This window comes from Myotis brandtii, unplaced genomic scaffold, assembly GCF_000412655.1.
Source record: "Myotis brandtii unplaced genomic scaffold, ASM41265v1 scaffold99, whole genome shotgun sequence".
NCBI lineage: Eukaryota > Metazoa > Chordata > Mammalia > Chiroptera > Vespertilionidae > Myotis > Myotis brandtii.
The window spans coordinates 2,834,868-2,857,697 of NW_005372121.1; the positions used below are offsets into that span (position 1 = coordinate 2,834,868).

Sequence of the window (22,830 nt, forward strand, 5' to 3'; positions counted from 1 at the left end):
CACTGACCACGGGACAGCTCCTGCATTGAGTGTCTGCCCCCTGGTGGTCAGTGTGTGTCATAGTGACCAGTCATTCCCAGTCATTCTGCTGCTAGGGTCAATTTGCATATTACCCTTTTATTATATAGGATAGATTTTTGAGTACAACTGAAGATGCAGGAGAAGCTAAAATAACCTGTTTGACCCATACTTGTTTAAAATTTAAAATTATCCAAGGGACATTAATAATTAACAAGAAAACGTAAGGCAAAATATTATCCCCTTAACAAGGGTCTCTTTTTCTGATCACTATGCTCTGAAGAGAAAGTTATGAATCCTTGTGCTTATATATGTTTGAATATAACTTGGTCACTTGTATTAATTAAATACAGTCTCATGCTTTCAGCCTGTATCCTTTCTAATTAGACATATTGTTAGCCATTAAGAAGATTTCCCCCTTCTTTTTTGTTTTAATCTTATCAACTACTAGGAATATTTTTCCAAAGATTGAACATAAGAGAGAGTATATGCATTTTTACCTCTGGAAACACACAAATCAAATGAAGCTGTAAGAGTGGAAGTTGGTATTTCTGGAATCTTGCAGGGCTGGTTTAATTTTGTTATTGCCTGTAATGTGCTGTGCTATTACCTGTGGACGCTGCAACAAGTTTCAAGGGCACATGGATAAAACACTAAGTTCTGCAGTTGTATCTGGGTGCTGACAATAGAAGGGTTTTTGTGTAACTGAAAGCTTGGTGCTTCTAGTTTTCCCAAGTGTTGGGAAAATACAAAAGGTGTTCATTGTGTTAAGAAAAATTCAAATTGTTCTCAAAAAGTAGAGTTATTTATTAACGTATCTATCTGGTTCTTTTTAGAATTCCATCAGTGGCGAGAGATATTGATGATAAATCCCACGATGGCCATGAACCCTTTATTGACAGCATCAGGGCAGCAAAGGATCCCACTGTTTCCCTCACCATTTGAACCTCTGCCTGTGGATAGGTATTTATTTCCAACATAATATGATGGTCAAAGGAGAACATGGATAATCATTTGCCACAACCTTTTGCAGCGAGGATTCAGGATCTAGAGAAGGGGCTGTGCACAAACGAATGCACTAGACAAGAAATATGAATTTAGAAGGCATGGGGGGCCAGGCGGGAACCTTTCTCTAATGGAGAGGCTCCCTGACTTCTCTTCCCGTTTGCTTTTATTCACTTGAATACACATTTGCCCTTTAGGAATGCATACAGGCATATCAAAGGTAAAGTTTGGTAAACAGTAAAAGGATTATCAGGTTAGGGGATTGCGTGAGCCATTTGGCCAACAGCAGGGCAATAGTATGCTGATTTTCAGCCCTGATGAATATCGCATTAATATGTTAACTACTGTTGGTCTTAGCCTCTGGCAATCATTAAGTTTTTGGATGATTTTAACCTCAGTGTTGTTTTATGGTCTAATGTTACTTCAGTGAACAGTGGTGCAATAATTCATGTCAAGATACTCTGCTGACTGTACCTTCGACACATTTCCCATCATTTCCTCTTTGAGGCCTGCTTGACATGTTCAGCAAATAGCTAACAAGCTCTTTTACCATGCGACAAGCATTGTGCAGGTACGAACATTGGTAGAGTCTATGAGAGCTGCCATAACAAAATATCACAGACTAGGTGGTTTCAACAACAGAAATCTATTTCTCCCAGTTCTAGAAGCTGAACGCCCTAGATCAAGGTGGCGACAGGGTTGATTTGCGGTGAGACCTCTCTCCTTTGGCCTGCAGACAGCTGCCTTCTTGCTATGTCCTCACATGGCATTTTCCTCTGTACTTGTGGACTCCTGGTATCTCTTCCTCTTCTTATAAGGACAGCAGTCCTGTTAGATTAGGGCTCCACATTTTTGCCCTCATTTAAACTTTAATTACCCCATTAAAAGCCTTATCTCTAAATACAGTCACATTGTGGAGTAGGACTTCAGCATATGGATTTAAGGGACACAATTTAGATCATAATAATTGGATACCTGGATTTCCTGTGATAGAACAAATCTTTCTGTTCAATAAAAGTGACAGTATCAATATTTATGTAGCACACTTTGGCAGTTTCTTATTTTACCTTCTTTAGAATATTTTGACATTCTGAGGAGAGAGTAAACATCTATTATTTATTCCTGTTCATGAAGCAGAAACAATACATTTGACTTCAAAGAGCACTGAAGTTTGGCAAAATAATTAAATTATTTACCCAGGAAATCAAACTTTGATTCCAGATGTCAGAACCCAAGTCAAATATCTCCAGTAAATGAGAAAAGAATGTTGTGGTCAGAACAGTATGTTGGGGTGGCTCAAACCCAAGACATGGCCTCTCATCGTCCTCCCAGACAACATTACCTCAGCACCCATTCAAGCTTCTCCACAAACTACTGGACCCTGGGCTCCATTAAGTCACCCAACCACCAGCCAGGCTGGCCAGCAGCATGGCCGGCATCTATGCAGGCCCTGGGTGCTTGGGCTCCTGGATCTCTGTGTCTCTCTCCATGAGCATGCAGGGTAGCTGGGGGTCCAGGGTAGCTGAGGGTCAGGGACATGGTGGGAATAAGGGGCATCTAGAGAAAGAAGGAGACTGTGCAATGCCTGAATGACCACCTGGCCTCCTACCTGGAAGGATGAGGATCCCAGAAGTTGATAATTGGAGGCTAGAGAGCAAAATCCAGGAACATTTGGAGAAGAAGGGACCCTGGGTTAGAGACTATCTAGGCCATGAAGGCTCAGATCTTTGCAATTTCTGTGGACAATGCCCACATTTTTCTGCAGATTGACAATGCCAGTCTTGCTGCTGATGACTTCAGAGTCAAGTATGAGACAGAGCTGACCATATACCAGTCTGTGGAAAATGACATCAATGGACTTCGAAAGGTCAGTGATAATATCATTATCACTTGGCTGCAGCTGGAGACAAGACAGAGATCGAGACTCTCAAGGAATAGCTGTTCTTTTTGAAGAAGGAACACTGGGAGGAAGCAAATGGTCTATGAAACCAGATTATCAACTCTGGGTTGACTGTGGAGTTTGATTCTCCCATATCTCAGGACCTCAGTAAGACTATGGTGGACATCTGGACCCACTATGACCAGATGGCTCAGAAGAACTGAGAGATCTAGGCAAGTACTGGTCCCAGCAGATTGAAGAGAGCACCACAGTGGTCACCTTGCAGACCACTGAGATAGGAGTTCCTGAGATGACACTCATGGAGCTGACACATACAACCCAGTCCTTGGACTCTATGAGAAATTTGAAGGCCACCTCGGAGAACAGCCTGAGGGAAGTAGAGACATGCTATGCCATGCAAATGTATGCCAAGCTCAGTAGGATTCTGCTGCAGCTGGAGTCAGAGCTGGCCCATACCAGGACAGGGGGGCAGCTCAGCGCTAGAATTACAAGACCCTGCTGTACATCAAGGTCAAGCTGGAAGCTGAGATAGCCATCTACCATCCTCTTGCTGGAAGAAGGGAAGGACTTTGATCCTGATAACACCCTGGCCAACAGCAACTCCACACAATCCATCCAAAAGACCATAACCCACAAGATTGTGGGTGGCAAAGTGGTGTCTAAGGTCAATGACACCAAAGTTTTGAGGTGTCAAGGCAGCAGAAGCAGGGAACTCCTTGGCGGGGGAGGGGGGGGGAGAAGGCCAATAAAAAGTTCAGAGGTTGTTAAACATTTTTTTAAGAAAAGGAATACTATGTTGGTCATGGACAGTCAGATCTTTTCTTTCAGACATCCCTAAAACTTTTCAGAACTCCTTGGCGGGGGTCGGGGTCGGGGGGAGAAGGCCAATAAAAAGTTCAGAGATTGTTAAACTTTTTTTTAAAAAAAGGAATACTATGTTGGTCATGGAAAGTCAGATCTTTTCTTTCAGACATCCCTAAAACTTTTCTTTCCTATTTTTTCTGTTGTTGTCAGTTGGGTCAATTCTTCCTTAGTAGAGTCCTTCCTCCAATCTTCCTTACCCTATTTCTACTTAAACCAATAGAGAGTGCAGGACTTCTGTACTTCATTTTGGGAAGAGATGATAGAATCCAATATGGCAAGGAAACAAAATCTCATTGCCTCTGCAATGGAAATTTTGTACAGTTACATCTTCATTTTTATCTATTTCATTTTTTTTCCCTAGAGATGTATTGCCTTCCACTGTGGCTCCAACTGACCCAAGACAGTTTTGTGTTCCATACCAATTTGGATCCTCTGTTCAACCAAATGCAAATATGCCGAACATGATGTCCAATCGTGTCTACTCAGGTATGAGCAATCGATGGCTCTCATCTATGGAGCCACTGTGAACTGGAGGCTGCAGGGTGTAGCAGTTATGCTTGTAGTTTCTGCAGTTACTACTTATATTTAAATTATGGTTCCACCACTGGGTGACCAAGTGGAAGTTGCTTCACTTCTCCAACTATCAATTTACTGATGAATAACATGAAAATCTGCAATATTACTATCTGTCTTATATACATATAAGAAACTGATGAGGTCATGAGGAGATGAGATCTGAGAATTAAAGGGCGGGGGGGAGTTTATATGTGGCCTAATAGGCCATAGTGAGGACTTGCCTTTTATTCTGAGTAAGAGCGGGTAACTTTTGATGAGTTTAAACAAGGTTGTTACATGGTCTGACTTACATTTTACCAGGATCACTCTGGCTGCTATTTGTTCTCCAACTAATTTACTGATGAATAACATGAAAATCTGCAATATTACTATCTGTCTTATATACATATAAGAAACTGATGAGGTCATGAGGAGATGAGATCTGAGAGTTAAAGGGGCTTAGGGAAGTTTATATGTGGCCTAATAGGCCATAGTGAGGACTTGCCTTTTATTCTGAATAAGAGGGAGTAACTTTTGATGAGTTGGAACAAGGTTGTTACATGGTCTGACTTACATTTTACCAGGATCACTCTGGCTGCTGTTTGGGGTCAAATTTAACAAGACAAAGTTCTGGGAATAAATTGTTGGGAGTAAATGGGTTATTAGAATAGTTGAAAGATTATGATGGATTGGCCCTAGGTGGTGACAGTAGGAATAGTAAGAAGTGGTTGGATTCTGTAATTATTTTGAAGGTAAACAGCAGGATTTTCTCACAGTTTAGATATGAGAGGTGAGAGGAGTGACTTACATAATTTTAGTCTGAGTAATTAGAAAGGTGATGTTGTTACATACTGATTTGAGGAATACTGTGAGAGGAAGAGTTCTTGGGGCAGAAGAGATATCATAGGCTCCGTTTTGTTCATATTACAATTGAAATCCCTAATAGATAATCAATGAGAGGTGTCAGGAAGGCAGCTGAAGTCCAGGGAGGACTTCTGGAGACACTGCAACATAACTTTGGAAGTTATCAGCACACGTAAGTGTAGGTTAGATCATCATCCAAATGTGAATGTGGATAGACATTAAAAGAATGACCCCTGGGACATACCAAGAGGGTTGGGAAGCTGTGGAGGAACAGGCAAGAGAGAGATAGAAGGAGCAAGCAGTGAGTGGGAAGAAACCCAGGAGAGTATAGAAGCCTGGAAGGCAAAGGAATAAATTTTTTAAGGAGAAATTGAGCAACTGTCTCAAGTATGCCAGTCATAGATCAAGTAGAGGAAAACTTAAGACTATATGAATAGATTTGGCTATGTGGAGGTCATTGGTTGTCTTGATAAGAGCTATTTTAGTAGCGTGGTAGCAGTGAAAACGTGATTGGTAGGGGCAAGAAAGACTAGGAGGTGAGAATTTCCTCACCATATTGAAGATCAAACTGATGCATCTTATCTCCCCAAAACTATATTTGCGAGTTTCTGGTTGTCCCTGCTTCCCAATTCCAACAAGTCTCAATAGATACAATGGAGTGAAAAGCCCAACCCAGAAAAGAAATATGATTGCTACCAGGGCCAGTGAAACACTGGCCTGCCTGGATCTGAGCTACCACAATACATGGGTCCACTGCAGTGAGACTGGGTGTCTGAACAAGGACCAGATATGAAACTAGACACCCACACTGGAGTGGCCCAAGGACCAAATAAGACAGCTGACTCTGGATGCAAGTCCCGTCTGGCAGCAAGAACCCAATAAATAGTAAAGCCATGGTTACAGGCAACAGATAAATAGACCACAGACTCAGAGTGTCCTTCTTAGAGATGAAGAATTCAGAAACTGCCAATATTTGGATACAAACAGGCAGGTTGATCACCTGTCCCAAGGCCATAGGTCAGGTCCCCACCTCAAGGCTGATGTTTGGGAAAATAAGCACAGGCAAGGTAGGCCCTCAGTCCTATAGAAATTGAGCTTCTAAGTCAGTTAGCAAAATAGAAATTAAGACAGGGGTCTATTTCAAAAATAGGGGTGTTAGATAGGGAGTGACTTATTGCAGCTAGACTAGCACTAAGTTTGAGGTCACTTATTTGGGAAAAAAGAAATAAACTTGGAATAGGTTTGATGAGTCCAGATTTCAAAAGGTCCTAAAATGTAGGTCATTAGAATTGTGCTCTCTACTCTGGACTTCTCACACAGACTTTCTCTGCATCCTTGGGCAGTACACCATGAGCTGGCACTCTCATGCATGTCAGCCAGCTAATGGAGAATATCTTGAAGCCACTCAACTATAAAAATATAGAGCTTTAGAGTGAGAGGGACTTTTAGAGATCACCTCATCTAACCTCTGATTTTTAAAAATGACAAAGAACCTCAAAAAAGATATAGTGTGCTTTATCTCAAGATAGGTTGTTATTAATCGTTGAATGAGCTCTACCAGCTCAATACTGAGCAAGTATAAGGAGATACTTATCCTCCTTTTGGGGAGAACAGATTTACACAAGTAAAAATATAGTTGAACAAAGCTATGTATAATAAATGCAATTTGTGTATTTATTATTATTAGAATGTACTCTGTGGATCTGTGCTAGTTTGTGAAGTGTTGGTACAAATAAATGTATAAATGGAGAGTAAGGGCTTAGAAACTTTCATGGCAATTTGAAGGGTAATTTTATGTCTATTAATCTAATGATTTAAAAAATTTTTGCTTGTATTTATTCTTATCTTTATTTCCATTTTCTAAAACATCATTTTATTGTATTTTTAAAAAGGATTGGTCCATGATGGATTGAACATTTAAAAAGGAAAAAATTATCTCACCATAGATGGTTTGAGAAACACAAGTATAGATGCTAGGTGCATTAGGAGTGCAGATAAAGAAAAAATCAATATAGTGTTATGTTACTAGTCAAGAATAGAGCCTTGAATTCTGATTATGCTGTCATTATTTCCAGACATTTTAGTAGGTTGACACAAAGAATACAGTTGCTACCCCACTCCATTGAAATTGTTCAGGAAAAAGTATTTTCCTCAGATGCACCAAAATGTCCAGATAGAGAACTATATATTTTATCCCCTTAACTCATGCATTTATTTTCAGGGATTTCAGTGCATCAAGAAACACTTAGTTACATTTTTTTAAAGGTCAACTAATTCCTTTTGTACCAAAGGGGGGGGGCAGGGGGGAAAGCTATCAATTTTTACTTTGAAAGCAAGAGATCAAGAGATCCACAGCTTATTTTATATTTTTCCTTCTGATGGCAGGAAATGTCACCAATCATGGACCAACCTTAAAGAAAAAAAAGTGTCTAGTGTTATCATGATGCCCTCACCAACATGACTCTAAGATGCTGACTAGCAATGTTACTGTTTCCAACATTGTGCTCAACTAGTGGTTTTGCAAATACTATTTTAATCATTATACTTTATTTTATTATTTTCAAATGGATGTTATTAATTTGTTTGTGGAGCGGGATGTTGATTTTCTTTCTTAAGGTTGGGGCATTTTACCACCTGAATCCTTAAAAGCAATGGCCAGGAAGAATGAAATGATTCAAAGGCAGCATACTGCCAGGTAATGTAATAGTGTTGCTTTATTTATTTTCTATTCATTCACTTGTTTGTTTATTCATTTGTTTTAGATAGGTAAATAGATATAGTTATATATATTTTTATATATATATTAATTCATTTATTATATTTGTATATTGTTGTATATATATTTATATACATTCTGAATGAATATATGTATACATCTCTCTATGTAGATATATATACACACACACTCTGATAAATTATGATTACCTAGAAAAATATTTCAAGAATATTACAAAAAAGAAACATGTGTGTGTGTGTGTGTGTGTGTATCTATCTATCTATTTATCTATCTATCTATATAGATAGATATACACACACACACTGGTTGGTTAAAGATAAAAGCAAGATTAGAAATTACATAGTGAACCTAAGTTTACAGACCATAATAGTTTGTCAATGTCCCATGATTAAAATGCCTGGCAGTGATTCCTCTGAAATTCATACTGGCATTTTTTACGTAAATGACTTCAATTCTGCTCAAAGATAGAAGCCAAGTTTGCCCCTCCTATTTCAGACATCAGCAGAGCCCAGGCAGCCCCCCATGTCAGCCATGCAGTGCCCTTTAGTTGTAGCTACCAGGAGAAAGGAACTATAACAGTGATGACTAGGGTATGGCTGTGGGGAAAGAGTCAATTTTCTTACCACTGAACCTAACGGATCCAGGTGATGACCAAATAAGCCAAGTAAAGTAAGCAAAACACCAAGTCCGCCCACCCTCCTCCACCCCAACCCCTGTTACTTGCAGTAACTTGTAACTGTTGAGACTTGCATTGACTTACTGTGGTTCTTGAGTCCCACTAAAATTGTATGGCAGGTTTTAAAAACTTCTTCCAGAACTTTAGTTTCTTTGAGGATTAATCTCTGGCAAGAAACTGCCCTGTGCTGCATTATTAATTTTAGTAGAAATGTATATAAATGTAACAGGCAAACTTGTTAAATTTGTCAGATCTATTAGAGTAAGTCTCTACAGACAGGCCTTGGACTACCATTGTGAGAGTCAGCCATGCCCTTCACCCTCAGGTCTTACCCCAAACTCTCTTCTCAGTGGCTTTATGGGGGATTCGTGTTTCCATGCAACAAACTTCAGATAGTGTGAAGATTCACAAGAAAAACAGAGGTGCTAGGGAAGGCAGAGGGCCATTAAAATTATATTTCTTTAAAAAAAATTTGAATTTGTTGGGGTGACACTGATTAATAAAATTATATAGGTTTCAAGTGTACAATTCTATATGATATGTGATCTGTATATTGTATTGTGTGTTCACCACCCAAAGTCAAGTCTCTTTCCATCACCATAAAATTCTATTTCTAATGGTTTTCTTGGGTTGTATAAAATACATTGTTTTGTTTTAGGATGGAAATGGAAATGCATGCCATTTACCAGCAAAGGAGAATAGACAAAATAAATCCCAAAGGATTTTCAGGCCTGAGGGTACCATTCCCCTATGGCTCCAGTATCCCCAGTGGCCCAGCCACCTGCCATGGCAGGAGCATGCTCCCTGCCGGTGACCTGCATTTGCACAGACGCTCCCTGAGAAGTCTTCATGGAAACCCCATGCTAGTGGCAACTGGTCCACACTACCTAGAGGGTTGGGGGCAGAAATGTCGTCGTCTCAGGAGAGGTATGGGGAATCAGAAAGTTCTAGACAGTGATATTGAGAGTTCCAAAAGTCAAGCAGAAGAAAAACCCGTAGGCCAGGTTCATGTGATTCCCTATGAAGAGGATGAGTATGCAAAAGACCCAGAAACGGAAGCTCTCAACAACCAGAAGTCAAGCGAAGTCAACGAAAAGCCAACTGCAGTTCTTGCCATTACCTGTGGAGAGTTGGAGCCCACCCACAGAGAACCCTGGGGAGCTCCTGACGCTCCCATGGAAGCAAAGGCCTGGGATGGTGGGAGAGAGGAGGTTTCAGAGCAGGTTTTTGCAGCCTGTGGTGAAAAGAATGGGGTTTACCCTCCAGTTCCTCAACCATCTTTGCCAGGTGGGTATCCAGGGAGCAAGGTCAATGGCAGATTCTCATGAACCACAGATCCTCAAGACCTTACGTAATTACACAGTGAATTAAAACCATCATGCTTCTTTTTATCCTTTATTTTCTTAATCCCATTTAGAATGACCTCTTTTTGAAGTCATTTTATTACTTTAGTTCCAAGAAGCCAGATCGGTGAAACTAATCTCTCTATATATAGCTATGTAGAGAATTTACAGCAAAGGTTAGGTGGTCAAGTATAAGGAAGATGAGGCAACCTACCAGAATTTTTCATCAAAAATTTAATTTAATTTGGTGTTAATTTCTTCAACACAAAATAGAGGGGCTTCTTGCTTAAAGGTATGAATTCTATCTGTATTGAAGTATAAAACAATAGACAAACAGAAGCATTAACTTTCAGTGCCCATTACTGTTAATGATACCTTCTGACCTAAAAATATAAATGCACTTCTCCCCTCCAAACACTAAAGTTCTAGTTTCCTAGAACTTCTTTAGATAAAAATACTTTAAAATACAGGGATTGGAGGGGGAGGGGGTCGTGATCTAGCCACCAGCCCAACTGCTTCCTTACAAGGTGTGAATTTGCCATTTTGACTAAATCCCCGCATTGCCTAGAGAGCATGACAAATCGCAAAACGTCATAGGCCATGGGGGTGTTAGTCTCCAGAATGAAATCCACGGGGCATCTCTATTGGAATCTGAGGGAAGCTGCTCTGGAACTTCTTTGTTTACTTAAGATAATGTTGTCATTAAAGAGCTTTTAGACTTGCAGGGGTGGGGAACCTTCTTTCTGCCAAGGTCATTTGATACTTATAACATTATTCGAGGGCCACACAAAATTATCAACTTAAAAATTAGCCTGCTATATTTGGTCAAACTTTTTTTTTCTAATCTTTATTGTTGATGAAAGTATTTATGTCCCCCGTTGTCCCCCATCGAACTCTTCTAGCCCGCCCAAGTCACTGCTAATGTCTTGGCAGGGCCAGACCAAATGATTTCGTGGGCCTTATATGGCCCTCGGGCTGGACGTTCCCCATCCCTGTTCAGAGGAAGAAAAGAAAAGAGTCAGCTAAGCTTTTTAGAAAACACCTCTCAATAACTCTTAATATTCTTGAAGGAGTTTACATGTAGATCTCTATAAAAGGCTCACTTTGTGGTAATAAAATATGAGGAAATTAACGTAACTGTACATAAAACAGTGCTCTTAGTGTCCTCCTTTCCCCTGGAAATTTTATACCACCCAACAATCGTCTTTCCATTGTAAAGGAACACATGTACTGGTTACAAGAGGGGAGACTCTGTCTTTGGATGCGGATATTCAGAAGTGGACCGTGAGTGATGTGCACAGCTTCATCCGTGGCCTTCCGGGTTGTTCAGACTACGCTCAGGTGACCTACATTTAAGTATTTTCCTAGACGTAAGATACTTTGAAATGTATTTCCTTTATAATGACTTCAGTCAAACTTGCACTTTGCCTCCAGAGACGATTCCTAATACTCTCCCCCCTTTTTAGGCATTGGCTATCCTGGCACAGGAGCCTCTGTTTGGTGGAGGGATGGTCCCATGCCCACACCCCAACTGGCAAAGCCCATGTCTAGCTTTAGTTTCTGTTCCACCAAGACTCCTGAGAGGTGGGAATTCTCCCCAAATTAGGAGATTCAGAGACCAAAGATCGAAAAAGAATGAGAAATGTCTAGTACCTTCCCTACTCCTCCATAAACAAATATCTTAGGGACACATACTTCTGTACCAGAAGTTTTAGGCTCTTCATAATAGGTAACGGAAATATGTACTTCATTCTAAAAAGGACAAGATGGCAACAGATCTGAAAAGCTGGAGATTAACTGTTCTTAAATTCCATATTCATGCTAGGACAATATACAAAATTGCACAGATAAATACTACCTTCTTAAAAATTCCATTAATGTCAGGCTAGTTGGAATGAAGAGTACTCTCATTCATATGGGAAAATTGGTGACAAAGATCATGGGTTGGAAAGTTTTTGAAGTTTATGTCAATGCTCCATTTTCAGGCATATGGTTTACTTTTTCAAGTGATTTAATAACACAATTTCAAGCAACAATGTGCCTATTAAATCATGTACCATTGTCTTAATATATATGTTTATGTATTAAAGGAAAAAAAGCAAGGAAAGGACATTATGAGTTAACAACATCATAATTAACTGATGTTAGAGATCATTGTTTTTCAGATCTTAGTGTGGGAATATTTTTCTTCATGTAATGCTGTTAAGTATTTTTCTTTTTTTGATTTTGTTTATGAGACTTATGAAAAAGTTATATGGAGTAGTAATTAAGAGTGTACTTATGAAACCAGAAAGTATAAGTTCAAATCCTGGCTTTTCCACTTTCTGGACATGTGATCTAGGATAATTTTCCTCTCTCTTCTCTGTGTCTCAGTTTTTTCATCTGTAAAATAGGGATAGTATAATAGGAATGTTGTAAACAATAAAGAGTGCCTGGCACTTTGTCAATACTCAGTAAGTGCTAATTTCATCATTATATCAGCCAGAAACAAGCAACTTCCTATATAATGTACATGTGATTGCTGACTTTTTTTTATGGCTGACTTCTGATGGATTGAATCTGTTTGAACTCTCATTATTATTAATCCATCAGTGATCCAATCACAAAAGTTTAGTTTATGTCCAGCTGGTGTGGCTCAGTGGTTGAATGTCGACCAATGAACCAGGAAGTCACAGTTCAATTCCCTGTCAGAAAGTTGCGTTGGTGGTATAGTGGTGAGCATAGCTGCCTTCCAATTCCCTGTCAGGGCACATGTCCAGGCTAAGGGCTTGATGCCAAGGTTAAGGGCTCGATCCCCATTGGGGGATGTGCACGAGGCAGCTCATCAATGATTCTCTCCTATCATTGATGTTTCTATCTATCTCTCCCTTTCCCTTCTTCTCTGAAATCAATACCAAAAAAAAATATTTTTTTTAAAGTGAAGTTTATAAAAACCACTCTTGTAAAAAATAATGTTACATTTCAAACTTTATCTTCCCAATGTTCTCTTGTGGGCATATGGGAGTTACATAGACACAAATACCCAAGCTTTGCTGACTCATTATCTCTCACCAACAGGATGTCAGTTCTCCCTTCCCCACCCCAAGAAGCAGAAATGATTATTTCTAGGTGCCTTTGGCTTTTACTCACAGCCCAGGCACTCGTTGGGGTTACACCCTCTGTCCCCCACCTTCTTCTTCCTCACCTCTGCCTTAGGTGTCTGCTTAGCAACCTCCCTCCACCTGCCTTCTGCAGGTAGAAAAGGAAATTCAGAACAAAATAACCACAACTAAAACCCAAGCCCCAATGCAAATGAACCCCTTTATTTTTGTTTCTTTTCTCTTTCAAATGAACCCTTTTAAATAGGTGTAGAGAAAGGGTTGGTGGCTTAACTGTTTAGGGACATCCATTTTGTTTGTCTAAGTAAATGAACTCAGCAGATACAATATTCCCTCCCTAAAAATAACTGAAATTACTAAGAATATATGCACATTTATATGGTGCTTTAGGCCTAAACTGCTCTCATGAGAATGGGACATCTTCTGAGAGACAGTGGCATGTTCTGTGCCTTTGCCTCAGGCCCAGGGTTCATCCGCCCTCACGCATCTCAAGCCCTGGCTGCCACACTGCCTCTGGAAATTTACCCCTGTGCTTTCTCTTCTTTTGGTGCTTTCTGATAGTCCCTTAACTGCTCACTGGAATTCCTACCAAGGAAAAAGAAATAAGCAAAATTTCCACCATCAATATACTTCACTATTTTCGTCAGCACTCCTTTTTCTGAATGGCAGTAGGATTAAGCAGGGAAAATCCTGGCTCAGAATAATCTATACTAATAATAGAGGAATATGCAAATTGTCCGGGACGCTGTCACAGCAACAGTAACGACCAAACAGCAGGCTGTGTGAGGCGACCAGGCCGGCAGGGTGGGGCAGTTGTGGGCAACCAGGCCGGCGGGGGGGGAGTTGGGGGCAACCAGGCTGGTAGGGGGGGCAGTTGGGGATGACCAGGCTGGTGGGAGGGGGCAGTTGGGGGCAACCAGGCCAGCAGGCAAGTAAGCAGTTAGGAGCCAGCGGTCCTAGATTGTGAGAGGGATGTCCGACTGCCGGTTTAGGCCCGATCCCAGGGATCGGGCCTAAACCGGCAGTCAGACATCCCCTGAGGGGTCCTGGATTGGAGAGGGTGAAGGCTGAGCTGAGGGGACCTCCCTCCCCCATGCATGAATTTCGTGCACCAGGCCTTTAGTAAAGTATATGCTATTTTGTAAGTTCTCTAACTGGCAAGCTGCTTCTTAGGCAACTCACCTAACCTTCTCTATGTTGCTCTATCATTTATTAAAAAAATAGAATAATAGTGCCTACATTTTATTGAGTTGACTATATGCAAGGCACTATCCTAGGCACATCATTTATAGATTAGCTTTTAAATTTAGTCTATACCATAATTTTGCAAAGAATATATTAGCCCTATTTTTCAGCTAAATAAGATTGACATCAAGGTGGCTAAAAGAATAAGTACTTGAAAATGTGTATGTGACTATAAATCTAGCTCTTTCCATTATAATTATTTTACATTGAGGATATTGAGCCAGATGGTTTCTAGTCAAGAGCCCCTAGGAGTTCTCAAAGATGGTAAAAGAGACCCTTAAGTTATTCTTAATATTTCAAGAAACCTAAGGAAGATCATCCATTTTTTCAAGAGAAGGCTACAAGACTAACCCAAACTGCCAATTTTCTTTCTTTGGCCCAAATTAAGTTAATTTATATTAGCCATTCTATGATTTGCTTAATTGAAATAGGAAAAGAAACAATTAATTAATAAACATATTTTGTAAATAACTACAATATGTTAGCACACAAAGTTCCTGGCACAGAAGCTTCCCAAGCAGATTCCAGTTTTTAGCTGATCCTGTGGCATCCGGCCAAGGCCGGAACACACAGCGGAAACAAGACAAACGTGGTTCCCCTCCCTGGGAGCTTGTATCCAGAAGAGGGACACCAGGAAGGGGCTCCACGTCAGGGTGAGACGTGCTGGGAGAGGGCAGGTACGAGCATGGTCGGCACACACAGGGGCGCCTCATGGCTTCCTCCAGGAAGAGGCATCAAAAGTGGGGCCTGTCAGTGAGTTTACCAGCTGAGGAAGGAAGTGAGCAGGAAAGAGGCAAAGGAGGAATTTCCAGGGAGGACTAGGAGCCAGAGAGAATGTAGAGTAGTAAATAGTTGGGATTTTGAGAGCAGTTTCTAGTGGCCCAGAGAGGGCCAGGGCCAAGGTGAGAGAGGAGAGAATGGCAAGACAGGAGGCTGGAGTGGGAAAGGGGGCCAGGTCACAACCAGAGAGGGCCAGGGCCAAGGTGAGAGAGGAGAGAGACAGGAGGCTGGAGTGGGAAAGGGGGCCAGGTCACAAAGAGCCTTGAGGACCCAGCAATGGACTTTATCCCAGAGACAGCTGAGGTTTTAAGAAGTGGTGTGATTGGCTTTCTTTCAGAAGGGTCACTCAAGTTACTGTTATGAAAATAGGTTGAAGGTGGCCAGACTAGTGGGAAGGCCTTCTCAGATGAGCAACAGTGAAATTTGATTCAAGGTTGAAACAATGGGGCTGGCCAATCAATACGCCATCTAAGGGGCAGAATTGCCACCATTGGCTTCTAAGTTAGATATTCATTAGAGAACCTGCAGCATAGAGAGACACTCACGGAAGCCCAGAGAGACTGAGATGAATCAGGAACAACAAAGAGGACCTGGGTCAGATGCCTCAGGGACTCTAACATACGAGGATGGACAAAGAAACAGTAGCCACAAAGGTGATGCAGAGGAGAGGGCAGAAGGTCCCCAGGAGGGAGAAGCCTCATGATGGCAAGGGAAGGACATTTTTCACGAAGGAATGGTCAACAATGTCAAATGCAGCCACCAGCATAAGAAATGCTGGGGTCATGTGAGTACAGACAAATATCCATGTGTTTGAAACAACAGAATCACTAGGGACCCAGAGGAGAGCAGATTTGATGGACAGGTGAGGGCAGAAGTCAGACTCCTTGTGACTGAGAAATAACTGGGAAGTAAGAATATGGAAACAGAGAACATCACAACTCTTTGAAGAAATGGCTATAAAGGGAATGAGAGACATGGGGCAGTATCTAGAAGCAGAGTGAAGAAGCATTTGTGGCCCAGCCGTTGTGGCTCAGTGGTTGAGTGTGGAACTATTAACCAGGAGGTCACAGTTCAATTCCAGGTCAGGGCCCATGCCCAGGTTGTGAGCTTCATCCCCAGTAGGGGGCGTGCAGGAGACAGCTAATCAATGATTCTTTCTCATCATTGATGCTTCTATCTCTCTCTCCCTCTCTCTGAAGTCAATAACAAAATATTCTTTAAAAAGAGGCATTTGTGTATTTTTATTATTATTATTGCCTGTTTTATGATGGTGGAGACTCGCTTAAATGCCAAAGGGAAAGAGAAGGCCAAGGAGGAGAGATTGAAGGCCAGGGAGGGATTATTTACCGAGTGAAACCCCGAGGTGGGAGGGTTGAGGACCCACATCATATGTGGAGACATTGATTGTCTTTCCACAGTGAGGGACCCCTCTTCCACATATCAGAACAGAAGGAGAAAATATGAGTTTGGGGGTTTATTGGGCAGAACTAGAGGAAGTTCTTATCTACTGGTTTCTTTTTTTTTTTATTAGAAAGTTATATGATCTGTTGAAAATAAGGGAGGATTCTGTAACATCTAGAGTTTGAAGATTGTGAAGGAAGCTTGAAATAGAGAGAAGAGAAAGTTCATCAGTAAATACAGGGATTGCCAGACAGGTTGAAGTTGGAGATCATGAAATTATGGTGCTACCAATCTGCTCTGCTTTTGTCTGGAACCTTTGTCCACCAGCAGCCTTCCTAGTTTCTGGAAGAAAGAAAGGCATGGTTACATCCATTGCACAGTCAGAACTATAGGCTCTGTTGGAAAGGTCAGCATGACAGCTCCTACGTGCAATTTCCTCTCCTCCCCCTACCATTCAGCTAAGGCAGTGGACAGGAAGCAGTGCACCTGTAAGTGTGAGAGATGAAATTGTCTGTGATGGTTTTTACCCACATCTCTTTATTCAGACTATTTGTTCATTCATTGATCTGTCCAGCAACGTTTATTTTACGCCTTCTACTATGTTCCAGTCACTGCATGACAGGTACATTGGTAAATAAGACATAGGCCTGCCCTCAACTATTAACTATTCCAGGCTGGAACTGAGTTATATAAACAGAGAATTACAATGTACTCCAAGGGTTATTGAAGAGCTACTGGGGCAAAGAAGAGAGAGCAACTGAAATGAGAAATTTTATAAAATTTTGTGTCATTCCCCGGCATTCTTAATGTCTCCTCCAATACTAAAATATCTGCACATAAAACAAGAATTTTTTTAAAAGACACTGAGACAAAGTTAATACCTTTTGTGTTTTCTAAGGTATTTAAAGATCATGCAATTGATGGCGAAACTTTGCCATTACTCACAGAGGAGCATCTTCGAAGCACTATGGGGCTAAAGCTAGGGCCGGCACTAAAGATCCAATTGCAGGTATGGTGATTTTTCATAGCTAGATATCTATTAATGGTATGAAGTGTAAGAGAAATAGGTTACTTTCATCCTGTTGTAATATTCATAATATCTATTTAACCTCTTTTCCCCTCTTTGGGTGGGAGCAGAATAGAAGTGAGGGAACCCGAAAACACTGGAATGGGGTGGGAGCACACATTCCTAGGTACAGTCGGGAAGGCGCAACGCAGTGGTGTGCTAGCAAATGCTTAACAACCATCTCACTTTAAAAACAAAATGAACCCAGACTTGTAGCATCTGTCAATTTCTGTGGTGTAAATACTCACACCGTGGCTGACAGACTCTTAATGCAAAGTCACTGGCTGCAGAATTGGGAAGAGATGCGCAGCAGCATCCCATCTTAGAGTGCCACGTGCAGAGAAGAGACACAAGCGACCTCAGCAGCAGAGATCATCATGAATGATAAGAGAATTAGGTAAAGACAGTGAAGAAGTGATGAGTTTTAGGTATTTATTACTTTCGTTCCCAATATAATATTTTAAATTGTAAGTTTATATAATTTAATTTTTTATTACAGTTTGCATGCAATATTATAACATAATGTATTTACTTGTAAGTTTGTGAAATTTAATTTTTAACAATGGCATATTTCTCAACTGGCTTGCAAACTCCCTAAAAATGCAACAATTGACTCTCAGGACTGGAACAAGCCAGCTCCAGCGCACCACTGCTCACCATCTCCACCGTTCATGCGGGTCTAAGGCACCGTCATCTTTCACTGGGTTCCTGCATTCGCCTTCTAACTGTTCTCCCTGCTCTGCCCTCGCCCCGCCAGAGCCTAGTCACAAAGCAGAAAAGGATTGTTCTTCTAGTACAGTCATGCACAGCTTAACAATGGGGATACTTCTGAGAAATGTATCCTCAGGCAATTTCACTGTGCGAACACCATAGAGTGCACTACACAAACTGAGACGGTATAGCCTACTATGCACCTAGACTATATGGCACAGCCTCTTCCTCCCAGGCTACAAGCCTGTACAGCATGTCATTGTACAAAACATGGGATTAAATCAAGCACATGAGACAATGGTACAATCAGGAAACTTGGCAAACATGAGATGCATGAGGTTGCTGCCACCATAACAAGGGCATACAGGTTTACAGGAAACTTTTTTTCTATAAGTAGAAACAATACACTCTAAAATAATGCCAATATTGTGGGTTCAATCCCCGGTCAGGGCACATACAAGACTCAACCAATGAATGCATAAGTAAGCAGAACAACAAATCAATGGCTCTCTCTCGCTCTCTCTCTCTCTCTCTCTCACGTCAATCAATAAATAAGTAATCACAAATAATGATAAAAATATAGTATAGTAAATACATAAACCAGTAACACAGTCATGTATTACCATTATCAAGTATTATGTACTTTACATAGTTGTATGTGCTATAATTTTATACAATTGGCAGCGTGGTAGGTTTACACCAGCATCACAAACGAATGAGTAATGCAACATGACAATGGCTATGACATCACTAGGCAAAAGGAATTTTTCAGCTCCATTATAATCTTATGGGACTGCCATTGTATATGTGGGTTAATATTGACTGAAACCTTTCGTTATGCAGTACCTAAGACAGATCATGTTATTCTTCTGCTCAAAAGTTTGCAATATCTCCCCATCTCCTTCAGAGTACAAGCCAAAGTCTTACTTATTTGCACTCCTCCCCACCCACCACCACCCTCACCTTCCTCATTCATCTACTTTTCTCCCCCACAGTTACTGCTTCTGCTCACACACCTCTGGATGCTACTTCAGCATCTAGGCAGGCTCCACTGTAGGGCCATTCTCTCTACCTGGGATGCTCTTCCCTCTGATAGACTCATGCTTTGCTCCCTCTACCTTCTCAGTGAGGCTTGCTCTGAACACCCTACTTAAAATTGCACACAGCCCAGCTCATGCATGCTACCCTCCCTTTTTTCTGCTCTTTTTTCCCCTCATACTAGTAGCACCTAACACCTGCAATCGTACAATATAATTTATTTATTGGTTATGTTAATGTTCATTGTTGATTTCCTTCTGCCCCCATAGAATTGTTAAAAGGCTAATGCAGGAATCCAGTGAGAGCAGAGATCTTTATTTGTTTTGTTGACTCATGTATCCTTAGAATATGCAAGCTCTGTAACAGGTAGAAAATTATTTGTTGAAAGAAAGAGTTTCCATGAAGCATCAATTAATTCTTCCCAGAATTTATACTGCATTATAGGGCATCTTTTTATACTGCATGTTTATGCCAGGAACTGAGACTTCAAAATGTTCTTCAAAAGCCATTTTTATCTGCCAAAAAATGTTAAGGTAAAGAAGTTCGTTATTTATAATGCAAATGCTTTCATATTTTCATTGTTATTCTTTTTTAAATGTCTTTTATGAAATAATTTTAGATACAGAAAAGATGCAACAATGGTACAGAGTTCACTCAGCTTTTCCTAATGTTAACATCTTACATAATGTAACACATTTGTCAAAATTAAGAAATTAACAGTGGTACAATATGGTATTCACTTTTAAGTGATTTCTTTTTTGGTGAGGATGCTTTATCTCTTGGCATACTTAAATGACACTACACGGTTTTTACTTTGGCTTTGATTTATTCCTTTGGATTTTTTACCTTACAATGTGGCCAACTCCAAATCACCCTAATCTTCTCCTTACTTGCTGTTAGCATTGCCCCCTATATCATTTTCAGGAGGCTGTGCTCGGATCTGGTATGCATAAGTGCTTCCATGAAGCCCAGCTGAGCTGTTAGAGCCATGTCCCATCTGCCAGCATAACAGGACAGGGCTTCCATAGAAGCTGGTAGGAGGGCCTGGGAGTGGAGGTCCAGCTGATCCCAGACATTCAACCAAACAGGATGGTTGTAGAGTCCTTGGGATTGGGAATGTCCAGGGGTCCAACTGAAGCAGCAGAATTGAAAGATTCTGAGTAACCTCTGGAAGACCTAGGAGGTGAGCAGGCAGGAGTTCCTCAGACAAGGTATCTTGGTGGATAAGATAAAGTCTCAATCTCCAAAATGGGAACCACAGGCAATATTCCATTATGGAGAGCCTGCTAAGAAGGAAACTCTTTCTCCAGAATAGAGGCTTAGAAGGTGCACCTGAACTGAGCAGGAAAGGGGTAGGAGGAAAAAAGAATTACTGGTATTTGAAAACTCAAATATTATTAGCATGGAGGATGCTGGGTTTGAGCTGTGACATTGTGAACAATATAGAATCTCCTGGGTCCCGTTCAGGATCAGGTTTGTGTAGGAGCCCAATGGTTAGTGTTGGGCACTAACTGTCATAACAGCTCCATTTCTGTCTCAACACTAAGTCAACGGAAGGCCAGCTGTGTGCTGAGGTTGTCCAAAGAATTCCAGCCTTTAGCCAGGAGAAGGACCAGCTGGGTGTTGGGGAAGGGGTGCCTGTGGGACCTCTTGTGAGACCATTGAAAAGGGAGAGGTGGAGTGAACTCAGAGTGAAATGATTATGTGTACAGAGGAGCCACAGCAGAACTAGGAATGGGAATTGGAAAGTTGCCACCACCTTGATAGCCAGTTTTACAGCAGTGACCACTGTATGAATCTGAGAGAAAGAAAAAGGCCACTGTGTCCTAGAATCGTGTCCCCCACAACTATATAGATGCCCATGCCTGAAATTACCGCAGCCTCCCTGCCCTCTGTGGCCAATCACAGTATGCTGGGCTATTGAAAGAATTCATAGGCTTAATTACTGTAATTATTTTGTCTTCAAAGGTATCTCAGCATATGGAAAGTATGTTCTACAAGAAAAGTTTTTCGCTTCCTACCCACACAAAACAAGCATTTGACCAACCAGCAGACACATCCCCTCTTCTGGATTTTAATTCCTGGGGTGACACATCGGACAGGACCTGTTCCCAGGATATAATAATTCCTAAAGGAATCGAGCGAGATAGTATGAAAAATTAAAACCCTCCAGAAGCAAGAACAGTCTTAGTTTTCCAAAGTCTAGGATATTCTGAAGGGTGTGTGAGGGCTTCCCGGGACCAGGTGGAGGCTGTGGGGGAGAGAACGCCAGCCTTCCCCGAAGTTGTCTTGGAGGAGGCCTTGCCCAAGAGGCTTCCGGACGTGACCTCAGCACAAAGGACTAAAGGCCAGTCCCTGAAAGCCCAAGCTAAATGCAGGAGAGAATGTGCAAACACTAACAAAAGCTACAGGTGGATGCTTCCTTAAGGAAAACTCTGAAGAAGCCAAAACAGCTGATACTGGGGGTTGGGGAAGTGGGGTGGGGAGGCTCCTTAACCTCTCTTCACTCATTTCCCATCTCCCATCTCCCAGAAAGAGACAAAGGCAGAAGGAGGCAGAAGAGAAAGAGAAGTACAAATTAGAAAAACAGAGAAGCTGACCACAAGGCTTCCACAATTTCCCATTGCAGCCTTCCAGGCTTAAAGCCTCTGCTTTAAGGTAGGAAAGGGCAGACATTTCAACCTCAAAGTTCGGAGTCAGCTGTAAGTCAGCATTTTCTTTCAGTCTGACATAAAACTATGTTACGACTAAAAATAACGGGCAGGCTCCTCCTTATCTGAGAGGGCCATGAAAAGGCATAATGCCCACCTCAGATTTCAGCCAGGGGGTGGAGTGGCGTTATCCCTGCAAAGCAGGTTTGAACCGGCAGGATGGAGGGGAGAAGATTAAAGTGGCTTTCTGCGTGCACCCTGTGGAGTTCCACTCTTTCAACTTCACACCCAGCAGAGACCCTCTGAAAGGACACACAAGAAACTGACACAAGTTTGCTCAAGGCAGGGGGTGGGGGACTCGGTGACTTTAGTCCCGAGGGAGACTTACTATTTACCCTCTTTTTCTTTTATTTTTAAAATATATTTTATTGATTTTTTGAGGGAGACTTACTACTTACCCTCTTTTTCTTTTTTTTTTTTAATATATTTTATTGATTTTTTACAGAGAGGAAGGGAGAAGGATAGAGAGTTAGAAACATCAATGAGAGAAAAACATCGATCAGCTGCCTCCTGCATACCCCCTCTGGGGACGTGCAAGCAACCAAGGTACATGCCCTTGACCGGAATCGAACCTGGGACCCTTCAGTCCGTAGGCCGACGCTCTATCCACTGAGCCAAACCAGTTAGGGCACTACTTGCCCTCTTAAACATTTTGAATTTCTAACTATGGCAATGTGTTTTCTATTTTTAAAATAAAGAACCTGTAGTAAGCAGCCTTTAAGATGGCCCCCAGTGATCTCTGCTTTCTGAGATTCATGTCCTTATGCAATCCCCTCCTCTTTTGAGTGGGCTGGACCTGACTCTTTTCTAATGAATAT

At 41.4% G+C, this 22,830-nt stretch overlaps 1 protein-coding gene across 7 annotated transcripts in view; it reads left to right on the forward strand.

Moving 5' to 3' along the window:
• SAMD7 (sterile alpha motif domain containing 7) overlaps window positions 1–21,657 on the forward strand; it is a 23,817-nt gene extending 2,160 nt beyond the window's left edge. For 4 of the 7 annotated variants that reach the window (XM_005886559.2, XM_014533581.1, XM_014533578.1 and 1 more), the window contains exons 2-8: window positions 855–981; window positions 4,149–4,273; window positions 7,823–7,901; window positions 9,278–9,906; window positions 11,182–11,303; window positions 17,385–17,495; window positions 21,270–21,657. In XM_005886559.2, coding sequence (XP_005886621.2) covers window positions 855–981; window positions 4,149–4,273; window positions 7,823–7,901; window positions 9,278–9,906; window positions 11,182–11,303; window positions 17,385–17,495; window positions 21,270–21,464 — 1,388 coding nt within the window. In that variant the 3' untranslated portion in view covers window positions 21,465–21,657. Of the gene's footprint in view, window positions 1–854; window positions 982–4,148; window positions 4,274–7,822; window positions 7,902–9,277; window positions 9,907–11,181; window positions 11,304–17,384; window positions 17,496–19,726 lie in introns of all 7 variants that reach the window. The other 3 variants (XR_001360658.1, XM_014533580.1, XM_014533579.1) reach the window with 3 other exon arrangements.
• Window positions 21,658–22,830: the final 1,173 nt, after the last annotated feature.